At 34.5% G+C, this 21,935-nt stretch overlaps 2 protein-coding genes across 2 annotated transcripts; both read right to left on the bottom strand.

Moving 5' to 3' along the window:
- Positions 1-193: 193 nt before the first annotated feature.
- LOC132308935 (glucosidase 2 subunit beta) lies at positions 194-4,005 on the bottom strand. Its single transcript, XM_059807236.1, has 6 exons — positions 3,746-4,005; positions 3,495-3,608; positions 1,751-1,846; positions 867-1,049; positions 642-779; positions 194-550 (listed from the first exon to the last, which is right to left on the bottom strand). Exons 1-5 carry the CDS (start codon positions 3,900-3,902, stop codon positions 661-663), a joined length of 669 nt encoding a protein of 222 aa, XP_059663219.1. The 5' UTR covers positions 3,903-4,005; the 3' UTR covers positions 194-550; positions 642-660.
- Positions 4,006-8,186: 4,181 nt separating this feature from the next.
- LOC132308934 (putative methylesterase 12, chloroplastic) lies at positions 8,187-17,132 on the bottom strand. Its single transcript, XM_059807235.1, has 5 exons — positions 16,486-17,132; positions 10,736-10,975; positions 10,491-10,634; positions 9,905-10,039; positions 8,187-8,664 (listed from the first exon to the last, which is right to left on the bottom strand). The coding sequence occupies exons 1-5, from the start codon at positions 16,744-16,746 to the stop codon at positions 8,392-8,394; spliced, it is 1,053 nt and encodes a 350-aa protein (XP_059663218.1). The 5' UTR covers positions 16,747-17,132; the 3' UTR covers positions 8,187-8,391.
- Positions 17,133-21,935: the final 4,803 nt, after the last annotated feature.

The raw sequence follows: 21,935 nt of genomic DNA, 5'->3' as shown, positions 1-21,935 counted from the left end.
TTTGAAATGAAGTGAGCCAATTTGAGTTCAACCATCATATTGGTTCAAACTTCAAAGCCATAAAGTAGCATGTTTTTTAACCCTGAACATATGGAATTGAACATAAAAGGATGGGCAGAAACTAAAACCAGTAAATATCTCCAAATCATTCGGAGGAAATGTCAAAAAGAAAAGCAATAGGAGAGAAGCAATCTGTGAAAATATCCCCATGATGAAGTGTCTTCTTAAGTGTAAGAACAACCTAACTAGTTTTTTCAATTCGAGACAACCACCACACTCAGAATAATAATAGCCTTGTAAGACTAGGGTACATAATTTTGGAGGTAAAAAAAAAAAAGCTTTCCTTATACATACATATATATTACACTATCAAATGGCTTTTTACACAATTATGTCATACATTGATGAAAGGAACAATTTCTAAAAAAATTCCAGGTTGGTCTTGTCACGCTAAGGGAACGTGTATGTAGGATTCCAGCTCTGATTCAAGTCAGTTGCACATATCTAAAGGAGTCTATCAACAAATCAGTAAATACAGTGCAAAAGGAACCTGAAAATTATAGAACAAAAACAGGGGTGGGGGGATCAATCTATTATGCAGAATTGAAATGCAGTAAAGGGAAACTATCTGAGAAATTTACCAAATTCACAATAGCCAGCTCAAGGTAGACTTATTGAACGAGAATGTCTTCTTCTCGATCTGGCGCACCGATGACACAGACGAAACGCCACCACAAAACTAATAACTACTGCCTGTAGGATTATCACTATCTTTATGCCTGAAATCACCCATCCCAACTTATTGTTAAAAGATGATATTCACTCACACTAAATTTGTCATAAAAAAAAAAAAAAAAAATTAATACCAGTAAGTTCCTGAGTTGATCCCTCCAAATGAACTCCATTTTTAGTTTCTTTTGCATCAATAGAACCCAGATCCCTGATTCTTGAGCCATAATTCATCGTCTTGTATGCAACATTTCCACCCATGACACATGTATTTGGACAAATGATGCTGCCATCATACTCATCACTCCCATCACAGCAATCTATAAAGATATCGAATTGGCATCTGAATCAAATAATGAAGGGGCAAGAACAAGAGCCACTTTTATTGAGTCCAGAGAACAGAGTAATGAACCCAAATTATAACCAAAATGAGACAGTATTAACATAGATAACTTGGTTTAACTGCGAATGGAAAATTCCAGAACATAGAAAATACAATAGTAGGTGTTTGTGTGTTGAGTTGGGTGAGTATGTTCTTACCAAAAATATTGCGTTAATTTTACTAGAATGAAACAGGGAGCCACATCATGTTGGCTAACATCCAAAATCAACTATGAAAGCAACAAGACCGTGCAATACATGAACATTTTCAATAGTGTAAAACACATTTAACAAGTGTCCAATCTAAGTTGGTCCATTTGAATGCAAATGATGGATTTGGTTCATGAAAATATGTCATGTTAGTAATTTCAGACTAGAATGGCAATCGGAGCACGTGCATCAAGGAATCCTTTAAGCCCTCAAAAAAGAAAATGATGCTAATATCAGTGTAATTTGGAACAAAAATCCCGCCCAAGAAACAGGCCACAGGTTGTCATGTTTAAAGGTAAGAAGAACAAAATATATTGCTGCATGCGCCAAATTTAAGTAAATGAACATATGTAAATAGTGAAAGAATCCCTGTCCAGATAATAACCTGATGAAAGAAAAGAGAGGACATTATTTTAGTTATGTTACTTACCGCAAATGTGATCATTGACCCCCGAAGAAAACAGAAAGCGAGGTGTACTTCCCACATTCTTGCAATAAAATTTGCCCTTTGGACAGGCTGAAGTTCCTAAGAATCCAGAAAAAAAAAAAAAAAAAAAAAAAAGAAGGCCTAGTAAAAACACTACGACATAATACAATTGAGATCACAACAAGCAAATAACTAGGTAACATGTTACCATTTGCATGTAAAATAATCAAAAAAATGCAGCCAACCGGATTTTCTTTCGATGTATTTATTAAAAGTAACGTCGGGACCCCAAGTGTTGATTTTCCATTTTTATAAATTAGTTGGGCCATGCATCCCACACTCACAAAATAAATTTTTCTTCTTTTTGATAAATAAAAAGAAAATTAAAAAAAGAAGCCAAAGCCCAGCACAGTGGTGAGTGAGTATACATTTTGTAATTGGCAAATTTCGGTGTCAAACCGATCGAGTTGGAATTGTAAGGTTACTTTTGAGTCACAATGTCGGAAGCGGAACTATATGTGCAAGCCTACTCTGGATCAATTAGAACATCACTTAGACCGGTAAGAGAGTAAGGATACACATTGCACATATATCTTTTATGATTGGATTGAGAGCTTTGAGTATTTACGGTTAAAACAGGTTATTTTTGCCCTCAGCTAAAGTTCAACCGGTTCTGTTTTAAGAACACAACCAGTTGCGGTTGCACTTTTCACAGGTTGAAAAGTAGCTCTTGGTCAAAGTACAACCCGGTTGCGTTTCCAAAAATGTTCTTTTTGGTCAGGTTTTCGAGAGAAACTTTTGCACAAGGTTGCTAAGTTTTCCCATGATTATTAGGCCTCTCTAAACACCTATATATATTCTTTTTGATCACTAAAATCATCACGGCTCTTGTGATCAAGTTTTCAAAACCCTAGAGAGCTATTGTAAGATTTTCCAGAGATTGTTTATTTTTCATATTGAGAACACACATACCATACATAGGACTGATTTAGAACATCTTTGTTCCATTGATCGGTATTCGTTCCAATCGTAGATCCATTGTTACCGGTCATCAAAGCAGAATTGTTCTTTCAACTTCAACAATTCAAGTTTAAAGAAAAGGAAGAATCGATCGCACTTTAAAGGGGTGTTCGTGATCTACCAACAATTCTTCTACAAGGGCAAACAGATTAAGCCTGGAGCATTTGGATGGGGAAATCGCAAAGTCGAAAACGTTCAACAACTGGTTCTTGGTAGAGTAGATGGGTGTGAGCCTAAGTCAAAATCGATTGCTTCAATAATAATGGATCAGTTCGCTCGAGACCGTGTGAAAAGTCTCCTAGGTTTTCCCTCAATTGGATGAACCCGCAAAAGTGTTTTTCAAACTATATTCCACATCCCGCATAGCACAACTCAGTGAGGTGCTGGCAACCAAACAAAAGCAGGATTAGATTTCGATTCTTATCTCTGTTGATCAAAAAACTTGATATGTTTGTTTTTTTAACTTTTTTTGGCCAGCATCACATAAAAAAATAATAATAATAAATAAATAAAATCATTCCATTTGAAAATATTATCCAAACCTTTCTGAGCATTTCAATAGGCTTGCATATGAAATTTCATACCAGTAAGGTTTACAGAAGTAACAATTCGCTTCAACTTTAAAACATATCTTAGTACCTTGCTAAAGTATCGAATATATACACATATAAATAGCATATACACAATTCGAATTTTATGTATGTTGGAATTAGGGTTTAAGCACTACCAGGCTCATCAGTGCCATCAGGGCAGTCGCAGAAATCGTCGTTGATACGGTCTCTGGTGAAGGATTTCGATCCGTCCTTGCATTTAATCACCCCAGAAGCAAAGTACTTCTCATCTGCAATCAGAATTTATATCTTAATTCAACGAATTCACACCAAAAAATTGCATATTGACCAATGAATTATATATATAAATTATATCAATATACATGAGATTATATATACTACATATCAAGGGGAGAGAAAAAATGACCTAGGGGATGGATTCCGATAGGAAGAATATAAGAGGAAGAATCAGTGAAAAAGAAGCAGGCAGAGAAGAAGATAGAAATGCAGTTGCGGAGCCTGAACAGACTAGTCTCCATTACAGTCTGTGGGGGTACTGTGCGTTTAGGGTCAGTTTTGATCATGGGTTGGTTTGACTTTGACTGAAACTAGTGGCAAGAACAGAGAAAATAGATGGCATTCAGGGAATGGAAAAAGTGGAAAGGAAAGGAAAGGAAAGGAAGTGGGAGAGGAAAAGGATATCAATTTTATTACTATAAAACTTTCATTAAACCAATTTTATCCTCTCATTTGTTTTCTGTTTTTTCTCATGTTGTCGCTTTTTTCTTTTTTCTTTTTTCTTTTTTCTTTTTTCTTTTTCTTTTTTTTTTTCCCTCTTCATACAATTCAAAATACAACTTATTGCCCAAATTTCCATAAATTTATACCCACTTTTTATTAACCCTCCCAAGTCCCAATATATATTTCGGACTTCTTTGTTTACTTTTTCATTTTTTTTATTTCGGAAAAAATGTTAGTACAATTTTCCCTCTTCTTTATTAAAATTGATGTGACATGATTGACATCCCGTATACTTTTTTAAGAACAAAACTTGAACTCTTCTCACAAACATTGTGTCACAAATTTAATATTTGACTCTCACATTCAAATAAATTTTATTACATTACTCTCGTAAGCTTTCATTGTCTTAAGACTAATTTAAGATTGAAAAAAATTTAGCATTCTAAAGTTCGCATTCATGGCACAAGCAAAACCTTACCTTTTACTCCGTAATTTATAGCTTGCTGGACTTCTTTGGAGGACTAGGCCAATTCGATAACTATCATGAATCAAGTTAACAATTCATCAAAAGTTCCAAGTTCGTATTCATTTGCCTACTACATGAACAGAAATCAATAAATTTTTTGGGTTAAATATACTAAGTTCTCCCGAGGTTTGGCCTAATTACACTCTGAAAGAAACTTTTTAAAAATCTTGCAACAAAAGCGTACACACTTGTTTCTAATACCACCTCCATCCAAAAATAAAAATAAAAAATACATGATCGGACTAAAACATCCTTTCTTCATCTAAAATGACTTTATTAACCTTTACAATAACATTTATTTACAAAAATACCTTATTTTTTAGGACAAAAATGCCCTTAAATGAAATGAAATAAACCAAATGCAAGCCAAATGAACATGAAATGTAGGAACTAGGAAGTGCCAGCCAAATGAACATGAAATCAACCAAATACATTACTAGGAAGGGCATTTTTTTCCTTAAAAAATAAGGTTAATTAAGTCATTTTAGATGAAGAAAGGACAATTTAGTCCAATCATGTATTTTTTTGGATGGAGGGGGTATTAGTAACAAGTGTGTAAACCTAAGAGGTGCACGGTATAAGATTTTTAAAAGGTTTCATCTGAGTGTAATTATGGCAAACCTCAAGAGAGATTAGTGTATTTAACCCAAAAATTTTAAAAAGTTTCATCTGAGTGTAATTATGGCAAACCTCTAGAGAGATCAGTGTATTTAACCCAAAAATATAAAATTAAAAAAAGCTTTATATACATCCATTCAATGTGTATTTAAAACAACGTATTGATGGACTAAAACTCTTGACCTTGTTGGCCTCCATAAAAATAAATAAATAAAACTTTTAATACAAGTTTAATGATTATTTTTATATTTTAAATGTAATTTAAAAATTGTGATCACTTTTAATAGACTTCTAATGGATTTTTTGATATTTAATTTTTTTGATAAATGTATATAAATAATAAAAATTGCTCACGTTTTCATAAGTACTATAGATATATATATATGTTGACTCTACGGATTTCTCTTAAGGGCAATTTGGTACTTTTGATGATAACAAACCATTAATGATGTTGATGCATAAATCCTCACGACTCGAAACGACGGCGTTTACCTGCAAAACAAAGGGACGTCACTTCGAATGGCAACGGTGGGGTGCCAGTCAAGGACCCTCCGACGATCAAGTTAGTACTTGTAATCGTATCACATAATAATTATGTATCTTTTGTTTAGGAGTTTTTTCTCATACCTTCTTTAACGGTTTGGTGCCCTATTTATGGCTGTCGATTGGAATCCAATTGGTTCCGCCGATGTCGATGGTTGATCTTATCTTTCGCTTGTGCGAGATCATAGGAGATTTGTTGCCAGATTTGTTGGGGATATGAATCATCCTTTTGACCTCCTCCAATTATGATAGGATTATTCTTACCCTGTTGAACCACAATAATGAAATATAATCAATCTTATCGAGGGTAGGGTATGTTTATATTTTTCCCTATCAAATGATGTTCAATGTACTAATATTTTCATTGAGTTTAATTCTAAATCGAAAGGAACATTGCGAGGAATACAACTGGCACAAGGAAGTCCATGCAACTTCAAAGAACAGCAAAGCTTACTAATATTTTCATTGAAATCACACTGGAATATATATCACCAAAGCAAAATACAACTGGCACAAGGAAGCCCATGCAACTTCAAAGAACAGCAAAGCTTACCAATGGGGTAGACAAGTTGATGAGTGACTAAAGAGCAAAATGTAAAGAGTCTGTGAGATCATTTGAAGCTCACTCTAAGGTCATACATTACTCACACACTTTAAACTATCATAATCATTCAAAATTAAGTTGCTAATCATTCACACTAAGCATCCATATACTGAGGCATCACTGAACAGCAAGAAAATGGTCCAAGGGTCAACTGAGCCGACTCGATTAACAATTCAGCCGACTCAATTAGGCTGAGGCTCATCAAGATCAAAAGACAACTCAGCCGGCTCAATTGATAATCCAGCCGACTCAGTTCACAACTGAGCCGACTCCCTTCTCAACCCAGCTGACTCAATCAGGCCGGGGGTGATTTTCTTCAGAACCTTGAAACTCCACAACTAAGCTGACTCAGTTATTAACAGAGTCGACCTGTTCTTGAACTGAGCCGACTCAGTTCTCAACTAAGTCGACTTCTTTTAGTGATTAAACTAATCTGCTGTAGAAATCCTCTATTTTCAACCCGTGCTTCACTTTATGCTTTACAAATCATTTTACATGTGTATACTGACATGTTGATTGTCCTCTAGCTAAGTTAATGTTCTTGTCTTAAGGTCAACAACTGTATTATCTATAAAAGAGCCATACACATGATTTCAAATCTGATACCTGCCCTATGCACTAAACACCTCTGTCAAACAAGGTATCTCTGTCATAAGAAACTTCTCTGCCAAATGTTGCCATGTCATGTCTTAATCAAGAGAAGGGTTTGCAACGGCTATTGGCTATGGAAGAGTTCTATATATGCTGTGATAAGTTAGCTGCAATGGGTGTGCTTGAGCGTCAATACAAAGAGATACATTATCATCTTCTCATACTAAAAAGCTCAGACACTCATCACTCTTATTTCCAAGCTACACCACAGATATTCATTTCTCTCACACTAACTTCATTTTAGAGAGTGAGCTTCATTTGTATCATTTGATTCTCTAAAGAGTGTGAACTGCAATTTCAAGTTGTGAGAGTGAGATCTTTGTAATACACTTCTATATTTCATTGTAAGACTAAGAGAAGGAATTCTCTTAGCCAAGTTATTGTAAGGGCTGGGTTGGCCCTAAGTAAAGACTAAGAGAGGTTGTCTTTTAGCTAGGAGAAGGAAGAAATTGGTTCTTTTCAAGGTTTGCTCTCCACCCGTAAGGAAGAGCCATATTGGATTGGGAAGTCTCAAGAGGGGTCTTGAGCTGAGGAGTAGGAGTTTCCGAACCTCACTAAAATCGTTGTATTTATGTTTGCAATTTCTCTATCCTCCTCTTTACATTTCAGTTTATATTTGTGTTTATCTACTGATTTGTTTAGCTTAATTCTGTCAACTCATCATTGCATATCAGTTCAAGTAGTTTGTTAAAATTACATTTCTATAAAACTTTGAATTTGTCATAATTGGACAAGGACTCTATTCACACCCCCCTCTAGAGTCCATTCTTGGGCAACAATATATATATTACCCACACATAAATAAATGCCAACATACAAAGAAAATGCCAACAGCCAAGTTTTATACAGCTATATACTCTTTTATTTATCCAACTTTTTCTTTTATTTGGACTAGCCATAAAAATTATTAACCTAAAATTCTCTTTTTAAGACAAAATCCAACTGTTATAATAGTATCTCCTTATCTTTCAAAGTTCTTTCAAAGTTGAGGGTTTAAGTCCAAACTCGTATCAGAGGCGGGTAGGTGTGTTTATTTGACTGGATTTAATAATAGAAAAAATAAACATAAAGAAAAAGGAAAATCCATCTAAACACGTCGTCCCTGCATTTGGTGTTGATAGTTATGGCAATGAACATAAAAGAAACTAGTACCTGATTCAATCAATCTCAAACTCCCCCACCACCTTTAGGCATGAAAATTCAAGGTACTCCACATTCAACGAATAGTTTTCTATTGGAAATAAGTTAGTAATTCTCCTCCCTATCACTGTGTTTGAAAAGACAAAAACAGAACAAAATGTAGTGCTGCCCTCATTCTATATCGTACAACCGTTGATCTTGAAGTAAAAGAATAATACCCTGGCATTTCTTTTCCAGAAATTCATTTTAGCTATGGAATTTGAGCAATTTCCAGTAAAATTTTGTGCAGTGATTGTGGCTTTGAGAAGAAAGGGCAATGATCGCTGCCTTTGATCTTGAACACTCCTTCAGGTGGGTTTTCCCTTACGAGCTTTTCTTGGACATCAGGGGAGAGGGCATGATCATCCAGTGTTTGAATGAAAAACCGCCGGCCAGTTCCGTAGTTTTCAGGTGTCAGTGACAGCTTCTCCATGATGGGACCAAGAGGGATGGATCTCATCGAAACCATTGCCAAAGCAACATCCTAAAAATGAATCACATTATTATGACGTTAGATGATAAATTTTGTTGGGAGCATTTGGTTTTGCACCCTGCAATAACTAATACTTTGGTGTAATAAATCAAATCCACTCAGAAGAACCAAGAATGGGTTTATTCCAACATAAGTTGAGTGCAAGTGCGTGTATGCACTCTTTCCTGTGTCATTTTCATTTTCTTTTAACTTTTTCTTTACACTAATTAAGATATGTTTCATGCACGTAATATGCTAGATTTGTCATATTTTATCCAATTAAACATAGATCGACATAAATATTGATAAGATGGATTATATTGCTTCTTAGTAAGGAATCAAGGACCCATGACACAGTTGATGATTACTCCCTCAATGCCAACAAAGACGGTAATCATCTGGTTCTTCTAATTAACTATGATTTTTTATTTCTCTTCCATTACCAAGAGTTAAATTACCGGTACTTAACATGAACTCTATTTATAAGCAAAAAATTCAACAGCAAAATGCAAGTTAGCATATCGGTTTTCTTGCTTGTTAGCGCCCTGCCCCGCCCCTATTATATTAGTTTAGTCATAAAAAAACTAAAAGAGAGCCTTTTAACAACCTTACTATTCAGAATGCGATCCCTTCGTTTGTTAATTTGCAGAAGCGAGGGATGGTGCTTCCTGCCGTGTGTCATTGGTGTTATGGTGGTTCGGATACTGTTGATCATGTTTTTATTTTCTGTCATGATGCTACAAGCATCTTGAACCCAGTTTTTGACCTCCTAAATTATTCATATCCACTTTTTCTATCTTTGACACATTTGGTGGATTGGTTTTGTCTCAAACTAAAGGAACAGCTATGAGAAGCAAGTTTCTGAGGTGTTTATTTCCCACGGTTCTTTGGTCTATTTGGGGTCAAAGGAATTCAGCTCTTCATCATGGTTATAAGAAGGCTCCTGTTGATGTGAATTAAGGAGTTATTCTAGAGTATATTTTTCTTATGGGAGTGCAGCTTCAGGATCTCTCCATTCTTTTCCCTCCTTTATGACGATGCTACAGTGTAGTCGTTGGTTTTAGCTTTGGCTTTTGTTTATTTTAGCTTTGCACTGGAAAAAGTCATTTTCTTTCCAAGTTGTTTCCTTTGTAAATGGGTGTATGCCCTCATCTTTTCTTGTACTCTTGAGTTTTCTTTTTATAAAACATCATTCAGGAAAAAAAGAAAAGAAGTGTCACAGAAATTAACGGACTTGGAATTGTAAGAATACCTTTGCAGGGGATTGATTGAAATATAATCCATTCATTTGCTGTTTCTCAAACATGAACCCAGTAGGAGGCTTGTCCTTACCATTCCCATAAATTAAAAACTTTGATTCCTTCATAAAAAGCTCAGCAGACCCAAGCTGCAAAAAGGATTTCTCTGGTAAGAAAATGCAAAAGAAATCCAAGCAATGGAAACTTCACAAAAAATTGCATATAAAAATACATTTCAGAACCAGAAGATGCTTTGACTGGCAACAACCATTTCTCTCAAATGTTTTGGCTGATGAATTGACCAAGTGGCATAGTGGACTGAAGGATCAAAAGGACAGAAATTTTATTTGATTTCTGAGTAAAATAAATGTTGGTAAAAGCAATTCATGTTTGAAGAATAACAGAAACATATATAGTTGATAAATTCAATTGAAACAATTCCTGATAGGCAATCAGTGCACTCAAAAATAATACACATGCATTCCAGAGAATGGTAGGTGATCTGCCATGATCAAAGACTAATTGTAGTTCTATCACTAGGTCAACCATCCTTAGGCATAATCCAACCTTTTAAGGTAAAATAAGATACTGATTATATACCTCTTCAGCAAACACATCGAAAGGCTTCTGCCCATTGGATACCATTGTAGCGCACAAGAAAACTGCTTTCGAGATCTTCTGAGGGAAATGCTCCAAAGCATATGAAATGCATGCACCTCCACTACTGTGACCAACCAAAATAACCTATACAAGAAATACATACATCATAAACTTTTCCAGAATAAATACCAGGAGAATATTCAGATGATAAATAGGATCAAGGCAATGTCACAACCATCTCCTACCTTTTCCTCCTCTGGTAGGTTTTGTAAATAATCAATCAATGGTTTTGAGTAATCCACCAATGTAGTGACACTGTTTGAATCTGTCAGATCAATACCAGATCCCGTGAGATCAAAGGCACTAGGAAGCAATCCTGATTCCTCCAATAGAGCAATAGTTTTGTACCAACACCATGCTCCAAATCCTTCTCCATGTATCAAAACAAATTTCTTTGTTTTGATATTCTCCAAAAATTCTGGTAACTGTGCAGTTATAATTTCATCAATGAATAAGAGAGTGTAAAGCTTACGCATATATAATGAAAAAATCTACTCAAAATAGTATGGCTGTAAATGTCAGAATGATGCATTCTGTTTTCCCTGATGATGCAGACTTTAAGACCCAAAAATTTAAAAAGAAAATATAGATTAGAAGAGATGTATAAACAATTATGTTTTCATATTGTATTTTGTTCCTATAATTTAAAAAATAAAAAAAATAAAAAATAAATAAATAAAACTCAATTATTAGCGTGGATCTTGTATGAGTGTGCAAACTTCCTTCAGCACAATTAGTGTTCGAATAAACAACATTGAAGAAGTAGGCCACTTATATGGATTGTCATATTGATGGGCATTCATTTCCAATCACAGCTGCATTTGCATGCATGAAATTGTAATAATTTAATTCTGAAGATCTTCTTAAACCCACCATTAATTTTTCCATATTATAAGCATAATTGAATAGTTTACAAGCATGGTGGAATATTTCTTTTTCCTTTACTAAGTTCAAGATGACGGACTGCATAAGGTTTCTCATTGTACCCAATTTATTATTTGATCTTAAAGGTTCGGGCTGGCAAGCATGATAACACATGTAAATTTATTATTTGATCTTAAAGCAGTGACAAGCACCTGAAGAAAATCAATGTCAGAGTATATTTCTTCCAAATCCGGAAGAAAACCACGTGTATTTTTTGTCCGAGATTCACATTTGGTGAGTTTTTAGGGGCAAAACATGGTCAATCAACCATATGTTTGGTTAGAAAATGCAAAAGTTTGTTCTCCAAGGAAAACCTCTTGACCCAGGGACAAAAAAGTTAAAAGGGTGCTCATAAACACCTTTTCTTCCTGCAGAATAAAAGTCAGAGAGGTTAGACTCTCAGCCAGGAACTGGAAGACACTCTCAGCCACTAGCCAGGATCCTAGCTTATCTTACAAGTTGAGATTTTAGTTCCACTCTTCAAACAGAAAAGGAATGTTACATGCGCTCGGAATTTGGGAAAGACGCCAGATAAAGAACGGCATTAATCAAAAGATCACAGCTAGTGTTATGCGGTTAAACTTCAAATTTTATTCTTACCAATTCAAGTAATATAAGGAATAAAACTTGGAGGGGCATATGTTTGCACAATAATTATCGGCCACTTTTAAGATTGCCACGGCCAATTCTAACGGAAGAATGATATGTAGACGAGGATGAAATTAGAAAGAGACAAGTGGCTTCATCTAAGAAAACCATTTGGCAAAAGTAACCGCATAGATACATGTGGCAGATTTCTTGGATGGTGGTTAACTGGTTATGCTGGAAGTTGTATACGCTGAGTGACACATGTGGCAGCCAAAGAGGTAAGCAGTTACCTACAGTTGGAAGGTCGTGACTTCTAAGTGGGACACGTGGCAGGCTGGCAGCCAAAGAGGTAAGCAGTTACCTTCAGTTGGAAGAAGGAGACTTCTGAGTGGGACACGTGGCGGTTAAAGAATTAGGGAGCTACCTACAGTTGGAAGACGTGACTTTCAAGTGGAACACGTGGCAGCCAAAGAACTAGAGAGATACCAGCAGTTGAAAGATATGTGACAATTAGAAGTAGTAACCGCTTTAGGCCACTGGCTATAAATAGAAAATCTGGACAAAATGAAAGGCATCTCTCCACAGATGAAACAACTCCTATTTTTGTTTACTCGTCATTTCAATTCCTACACTTTATGTTTTCCTAGTGTAATCTTTACATTTCAAGCATTTACTTTCAGCACTTAGTTTAGCCTTTAGCTTTCAGCACTTGCATTTCATTCCTTTAATTTTCAGCACTTGTACTTCAATTCTTAATTTAATGAATTTCAATCTTCCAGTAGTACTTCCAGTTCAGTTCAGTCTTCCAACTACACTCTCACCAATCACTTATCTCATCTTCCATTCTATCTCTCCATTTCCGAAGTCATTTTCCACAAAGGCAAAAAGAACCTTGAGAGAGTGTACATTCCAAGCTCTCCGCAATCGCCATAACTTTAAGCCTCTCACGGCCAGATTTGGAATACTGTTAGGCACTATTCCATTTCAATTAGATTCTCGGCAAATCTTGGCACACCCGCACCTTCCACCTTCCGCTGAAAGAATATTTTTGTGGCCAAACATTAACTATAAACCAATTCACCCGTTCCCTTTTGGTTTATCAGAGGGGAGTGAATAGGTCTAGTTTTACTCTTTTCCTTGTTTTTAAATTTAATCCAATTCTAATGATTTAGAATGCAGTAAAAAAAGCAAAAACACAATCACAAAACTAAAGTAAAGTGCAAGTAGAGTAAGAGAGTAGAGAGGTGACACCATGGAATTTTACATGGAAAACCTTAATGAGAAAAAACCAAGGAGACTAGCCGTCTCAAATAAACCAATCCACTACAACTAGTGGCTTTGGAAGTGCACTCCATGAGTTGCCGATTCTAGTGCTCTAGTATCACCTACTGTACCTCCGATGCTCAACGTTCATCAGAAGACCAATCAGAGAGGAATGCTGATGGGCTACCATCACACTACGAACTTGATTATAAGTCTTTCAAATCTTTGTTGGGCATTCTAGCTCTCAGAAGGGCTACAAGTTTTATCACCCCAAAGAAAATAGCAGATTTGTGTCCGTGGATGGATCAAGAATGTCATCTAACTCCTTAGAGTCAAATGGTCTCGAAATAGGCTTCAAGAAAAAGCGAAATTAGGTAGGTATATATAGATATATCTACTGGTAAGCTCTGTCATTGGCTTGTTCTAGGCACTATGCGTGATTCCTTTTCTGGTAGCGCTTTAGTTTTCAATACAGACATTTAAGCATTACTAGAACAAAACACAGACTTTTATCGCATATCAGGATACCACTTCGAAGGTCAATCCACTTCCACTCACCCTGCAAATCGTTCAAAGGGGCAACCGAAACTGTATCCGCTGCACCTTCCTGCAGCAAAACCACTACAACACAGAAATAGCCCCTGATCGGTTCTCTCTCATGAGGGTCTTGAAGAAGCAGCCGGAGTCTTTCCGTGTCAATAATATAACTCGATTTCTCACCAACAAGGATGCACAACACACTACTAATAAAGGCAGAAAATCTCAACAAGTTTTCACTCAAAAAGCTATTAGATTTTCAATAATTGCTCTCATCCTTTAAAACAAGTCTTAGTTGAGTTTTTATACATAGGGAGTCATCTTCTAACTTGAATAAAGTCATCCAAAAATATATAAAAGACGTCTTTAAGAGTTTGGATAAGAATTAGAAGTAAGAACTTATCAAATTCATAATTCTAGTTGAAGTAGGAAAGGTTCAACCCACAAAAGCTTACTGATTTTAAATATATTCAAACAAAAGCCTGTTGGTACAAGAAAAACTCAATCCAACAGCTTTCTGGACCAACACAAAGTGCCAACAAAACCATGTTCTACTGGTGCAACCTTTTGGACTATTGGTTGAATAGCTCTCTGGAAATTTATAAAACCTGTTCAGTAGCCACTACAACCGGCACAAACAATTACTATACTGCTGCAATCTCACACTAATTTAAGCACTTAGACAGATTTTACTTCAACTTTCATCCTTTAGGTGCGCTCACCTTACACTCGCATACTTGTCCTAACGTGTGTGTGTTCATATCAAGCTTTTCAGGCATGATGTTATGAAGATCAAAGCATACTTTAACTCTCAGACACAAAACTTAAAACAAAATTACAACTCAATGAAATGGTTGAGTACAAAATATTCCAACAGACAGTTATATTCCTAAGAAACAGTTGGACATTACTAGTAAGGAGATAGAAGATCCATGGAGAAGTAGTGTTCGTGAAGAACGGAGTTTGTCGACGGATTAGCGACTGAAGGATCTAGGATTGGTCTTGCGTAAGTCAAAATTGCGAGGGACTACGTGATTCTTGATATTAGAGCCTGTTAACTTAGTTTGTAACCTCTTTCTACATAGTGGAGTATTAAATACCTAGCTAGATCCCGTTGTTATTTCCGCTTGGGTTTTCCACATAAAATCGGGTGCTTCGTGTGCAGTTAATTACTTTATTTCCTTATTATTTCATGATTATCACTATGATTGTTTCAAGTTATTTACTTGTCAATTAAGTATAATCTTAAATTTCTGTTTATTTAGGTATAATTGGAAAATCAGTGAAAAGTAGTAAAAGCAAATTTTGATAAAAGGGTAACACTTATTCACCTCCTTTTAGGTCTAAATCACCAAATTTGTGCTACTCTTATCGTAACCTAGGATTTTGGTCCAATAGTTTTATTGCAATGTTGTAGACACACATAGCATGACATCATAAGATTCTACATCAGCATGAGAACCACCTTTCCCTCACCAATGAACCATAAATAGACCTCTCCACTTATTACTTAGATGGATCACTTGATACATTTACTTCCAGCCTTAAAGAATCCTAAGAACAAACTACACAAACATCGACCCTACTGAACCTATACCTATGTTAAAGGCAATGTGGCAATGCATTGACGTCGCTGATTCTACAGTGAACTCAAAGCCAATATCTCTCTTTTACAACTTGACCTCTACTACCATCTAGTCCCACTTCTACACATAACAATTATAGCATTATCTAGCTGTATTTCCTCTCTCGGTTTTTTATAATCAATGCCAAGCTATTAGAGAAATGAATTCAGTTTATAGCATTTCAGAAATTATTTATCTTCGATTTCTTTGAGAAGATGTGAGTGTCTTCAAGGCTTTTAATGAATCATATTAGGAGAGTCACCCATCCACTAAACATGACTGATAATTATTTACCCAACACCTTCGTCATGCCCCCACTAACCTTAGAACGATTATTTTCTTCAGTTTAGATTTATTAAAAGTACAAGATAGGTGTTGAAATACAGGGCATTACATAGTAAGGCCCATTACCCTTTTTTCTTTTCTTTTTTTTTTCTTTTTTTTTTTTTTATGTAAGTCACACGTGCACCCATTGGAGACTCAAACCCTCAACCTTTCGTTTGCAAGGAAGAGGTAGTACCACATTGGCTAACGCCTCATGTAACAGCTTTGACCACAAAAAAGTTGGACGACTCAAAAAGCTTCTCTAAGGCTTGTTTGTGAACAATTCCAAACAGATTAACAATAGCTTTTTGTTTTTATTATTTTATTTGTTTCTAAACGCATAAAACTTTATGGACTAGAAGAAAACTGAATCAAAGACTTATTTGTAATTTTATGGCATTAGAAAATTTAGAAGTTGGAACAAGTCAAGATACCCTTCTAACCAATTAAACAAACAGTTAGAATTCCTAATTTCCAAAACTTGCTAGTTTTTTTCAACATCATGGAACTAACTCCAATATATGTATGTATGTATAAATCGTTGTTATCAGCTTGGCTATTCAACAAAAGTCAACATAATATAATATGTAGTAATAAAAGTTAAAAATAATAATAATAATAAATAAATAAATAAAAGAAAAAAGAAAAGAAAAAGTTGGGTTATGCATGTATACCTGGTGTTGTTTGGCATTAGAGAGATCGGGGAGAGTGTGGCGGCGAGAGCTGGTGGATCCGATTCGACGGGACATGGATCCATCAAACCTCTGGGACGACAAGTGGTGCTGATGAATTGCCATTGACAGAGCCTGCCTGTGCAGGAACTCTTCTTCCGCAAGCATTTTCCGCTGAGATCGATTACCCTGCATTCGCTTGCTCTTCGATCCATTATCTTTTCCCTCCTTCTCCTTCTTCATACAAATGAATCGATTACCCATTTCTTGATTTGGTTAGAAATCACAAGAAGAGGGGGAAAAAACCCACAATTAGAAACGACGAAGACGTATTGGGGATGGAATTATTGGGCATTCTATTTCCTTTCCTTTCCTTCGTGTACAGAGAGAGAAAGAGAGGGGTAGTAGGTGAAAGGGAAACAGGGAGGAGTAATGAAGAAACTCAAAACCCAACAGATTATGCAAGCAATTTAATGTCTCTCTTTCTCCTTTTCAACGGTTACACTGACTTTCGCTCTCTCACTACTTTCTCTCTCCTCTCTTGTTTTCTTTCACAGCTCTTGAGTTCCTGCAGCAAACAAATTATGGAATCGGGAGGATGCTGTTCTTATTTTTATTTACCTGACACCTCTGCTTATTTTTTTTGTCTTGCTTTAATCGCCTGTATTTAAATGATAAAACAATAACATCAAATTTTCAACGCAACAATTACATATAAAGTGATTGTTCATTACTATATCTTGTTCACTTATAAAGTGATTATTGTCTCACAGTGAAAAGAGTCTTTACTTTATCGTAAAATTAATATTCAGTTTGTTCAGCTATAAAATGTTTTTTTTTTTAAGTATTTTCTATATAAAAAAATTTTGTGTAAAATATTTTATCAGATTTAAATAAAATATTTCAGTGAGTAAAAATTTTGATTAATCAAACACTTAAAAATAAAAGTAATTTTTTAAAAATATCTTACCTATAAAAAAAAACGGTGCCTAAATCACTTCTTGGGTGGGTTTTCATGAACTCCTCTCTCCCCGTAATTTGTTATCCAGTCTTATCGTCGGGCGACACGCCACGTTGGTAGATGGTGCGTGCGACTGTAAAGCCCCCTTTGTCACTATTGCTTCCTATCCTTTTTGTCTCATTTCATTAAAATTGATATGACATGTTTTCCACCTTTGATTTTCTTCTTATTTTGTTGCAACACCTTGTCCAAGTAGTAGTGGGGCTTCAATACACGGCTGACCATATATATTTTTTTGACCATATATATTTTTTCTTCTAGACCATATATATTTTTTTACTTTTTTCTTTATTTTTAGATAAATACGTGGTGTTTTTTTTTTTTTTTTCTATGATCTAGTAATATCTCTTTTATTTTTTAAAATAGTTGGTAAGGATTTAAATTCTCATAAAAAATAATAATAATAATTGTGTGAATTTTTTATCAATAAAGATAAATAAATAAATAAATAAAGTGTTTCTTTAAGAGTGAAACTGCAACATTGAGATCATTCCATGTTGATTTTCCCGCAATCCATTATGTTAGTTATAAGATTTAAATTATCATTTGAGACTATAAAAAGATATTGCATTAGTTAAGAATTTGGTTATCCATCACCTACTTTGCACTCCACTTTCTTTTCTTTTCTTTTTTTAAGAAAATGACAAAAATTCTCTAAACTAATTAATTTTCATCTTTTATAACAAAAATTCATGCTATGATGCCATCATTTTACGCAAACTTTAAGTGGAATTTTTTTACAAAAAACGTAGTGGAATTTATTTTTTTATTTGTAGGGATCAATTTTATTTCTATTATTATTGCTTTTTACCTTCTTTATTTTCTCTATATCTTATTTTTTTTGTTATGTCATTGTCAAAAGGGATAAATTTATTCAACATAAACAACATGCTTCAAAAATAAAATGAAATTGTTACCTTCTTTATTTTCTCTATATATATATTTTTTGTTATGTCATTGTCAAAAGGGATAAATTTATTCAACATAAACAACATGCTTCAAAAATAAAATGAAATTGCTACAGGAGTCAAAGGATTTCTAGAAGCAACAAATATATAATTTATATATGGGACAAGCGCATCGCGGAATATTTTTATCTTAGTTTGAAAAAATATACAAAAAAAATCTCTAATCTTTTCACATTGTCCAAAAAACAACCCTAATCTTTTCACATTGTGCAAAAATACATTTCAATCAGAAACCTGACATAAATTAGTGTTGTAATATCCATTTTGTCCTTTTACTTTTCAAAAAATGCACAAGGGATATATATGTTACTAATCTCATAGTGTAAGGATGTTATGTGCACATTACTCCATATATATATATATTTGAAAATTTTTCCTCTATATATATATATATCTCTAAAACTTTTTTTTTTTTTTTTTTTTTGAAACTTTGAAAATTTGTAAAACAAGGATTTGAATTTTTTGAGATTTCAGTTTACAAGAAAAAAAAAAAAAAAAAAATCTCAATATTAGTGTGCATTGGTTTTCAGAGTTTGGAGTATATTTGATTTATTTATTTTTGTTTTTTATTTATTATTTTTATCTTTACTTTTCTTTTATTTTATTATTATTTATTATTTTCTATTTTTATCTTTACTTTTCCATTGCTAGCGTCCTCCAATAATGTTGTTTTCGATCATTTTACAAAATTATTTATTTTTATATATTTTATGAAATGGTTCAGTAAAGGTAATTTAGTCAATTTAGGGTTTAAATTTGTGAGATAAATGTATCTGCATCAAATTGAAACTCTATGAATGTTTTTTTTTATATATAATAAATGTGATATGCACTGTAAATATACTTTAGAATTGTTTTTTTTGTACTTGACCCTTTATATAAAATTTTAACAAATATGATAGTTGACTTGTTTAAATGAAATGCAGTAGTTGTAATTTTGCAAGCGTGCAATAACAATATTATTATTAGTATTTTGTTTAATCTTGATGGTTTGAAGTGTGTTGATTTGGTGAATCAAGGAAGAAATTATAAAATTTAGCAACGAATCATTCGCTTGTGAGCTGTGCACTTGCTGTACTCAAGAGTAGCATGATGTTAGTTTTACAGTTGACTTGTTTAAATGAGGTACAGTTAAAGTTTTGCATGCATGTATTAACGGTTAATTAGGCAAAACTTGATGCAAAGGGGTTAGGTAAGAAAATTGTTATGATTGAGGAAGTTGGGCAAAGTTTGTAGCACTAATCACGCAGCTATAGAATGGGCTAATTCTGGAAAATATATAAAAACGAATGAATGATAGATAATAGGGATTGCATTTGAGTTCTTGAAAGTCCAAGCATTTCTGATTTGTTTATTTTTATTTTATTTTATTTTTTTAATCAACAACTCTCCTAAAGTCGTTGGGGTTAGTAATATAAATGGTTAGAAAAACCATGTTGAATGACCTTTGACATGGCAATTTGGAAAAATCTTTTTAAATTATATTTAAAAACAGAGTAGCATAGATGACAAATACAAAATTACCTGTATGATTTCAATCCAAAAGAATCCATAACAAATGTCAATCCAAATCAACAAAGTATTAAATCTAAATATTAATACAAGAGCATCAAGCGCCACTTCATCATCTGCTGGTTCCCACATGATCTGCACTTATAATATAATTTATATCAAACAAAGTAGTATGTAACATGTGATCAACTATTCAATTAAAGCCTACCATGCAGGATGTACAAACACTCCTCGAATGCAGTAAGAGTTAAAAATATTTTAAAGGGATAATTAAACTGACCTTCCTTAAAGTCTCGTAAATTTATATTGACTTCTCTTTTTATTTGTCAAATAACAACGACCTCTCTTGATGTTTGTTTGCATAAAACGATGACTGCTCCGCTGTTAACGAAAAATATTGTTGCTAACAAAAAACGATGATGTCATCCATTTTTAGTTTCAAATTCTCATTCTACCCCCTCAATTAACTAAAATATCTAAAATACCCTCATAGTTATTTCTCTCATCTCTCCTCAAATTATCTCTCCAATCTCTTTTTCTCTCTTTCCTTAATCAAAACCAAAACGTAAAGCGTCTGCCACCGACTGTGACCAGACCCGAAGAACGGTATTGTATTCATTTTCTTCCATTAGTGGAATTAATGACTGGGAGGAAGCGAGGGCACCAGCCGAAGATCGCGAAATAGATAAGGAGCGATTGGCGGTTGTAGGCATCGGGGGATTTCGGGCGAGGGAGTCTGGGGCCAGTGGATTTTCTGTTAAGTACTCGCCTAACGTGAAGTTATGTTGTCCAGCGGTGAAGGTGGTGACACGGCGGTGGTAAGATGAATTGATACGGTGGCGGCGAGATCAGCTGTGGAACCGCGAGCAAGGATGTTGGTAGCGGTCTAAACTACAGCCACGGAACTAACCGGCGAGGACGCAGGTCTGAACTGCTGCCACGGAATGAACAAGCAAGGTGAACGGACATGGAACTTACCGACGAGCACGCGAATTGAATCAGCGATGAGAAACAGATCAGTAGTGACGGAGTACGAGCAAGTACTATTGTTGGTTAAGTTCTGCAGCTGGGTTGGGTGTTTGGGTTGCGATTGGTGTAAAGGTTTTGCAATTGGGTATTAAATTCAGAAACTTTAAAATTCAAGCAATTCTCTCGTATGGGTCTCTCTCAATCGCTCCAAAATCTTTAATTCTTGTGGGTCTTTCATAGAACTCAGACTCGTTGGTGAGCCAACTCGGTGAGATCATAAAGGACATTTCTGGGCTACCCGAGTGCAACACACCTCGGAGAAGATGTACAGTACTTTGTTTCAGAATTGAGGCCTCTGTTTGAGCGGCCAAGTGAGGGTTCTCGGTGATGAAGATTCGGCAGTAACAGAATGGTAAGCAGAGATTCACAAGGGGGTTTTAGGGCATTTTTGTCTTTTTAAATTACATTGTGTTTTTAATAAAATACAATAATATACGACGGTTGAAAAGTAATTTCATTATAACCGTTCCCGTCCTCAATCCAAAAGCTCGGAGAGGTCATTGTTATTTGACAAATAAGAAGGAAGATCAGTGTAGGTTGACGAAATTTTAAGAGAGGTCAGTCTAATTATCCCTATTTTAAAATTTAAATATTTTATTTTTTAGTTGGACACTATTTAGATACGACACGTTTTTAATATTCTCAGCATAAGGCAAAGTGATTTTTATAATTATTTTTTAAAAGAATGTGAATCAATGCAATTTAAAATGTATTATGAATTAATTAGAAACATAAAATAAAATTTTAAAATATATTAATGAACATCTAGTTACGATTAGTTATTTCATTCATGATATTGATAAACAACCAAAAATTATTATATAAAAAATATGTAATATATATATATATATATATATATATGTATGTATATGTATATTGATGTATTCATGTCGTATTCATGTCTATACATGTATAGTGACGTA

The sequence above is a fragment of the Cornus florida genome, unplaced genomic scaffold (genome assembly GCF_030987335.1).
Source record: "Cornus florida cultivar Cherokee Brave unplaced genomic scaffold, ASM3098733v1 CherokeeBrave_3.0.0_Hap2_Chr05, whole genome shotgun sequence".
In the NCBI taxonomy this organism is placed as follows: Eukaryota; Viridiplantae; Streptophyta; class Magnoliopsida; order Cornales; family Cornaceae; genus Cornus; species Cornus florida.
Note: the sequence above shows the minus strand (reverse complement) of the source record. Positions and strands in the feature narration are given on the sequence as shown.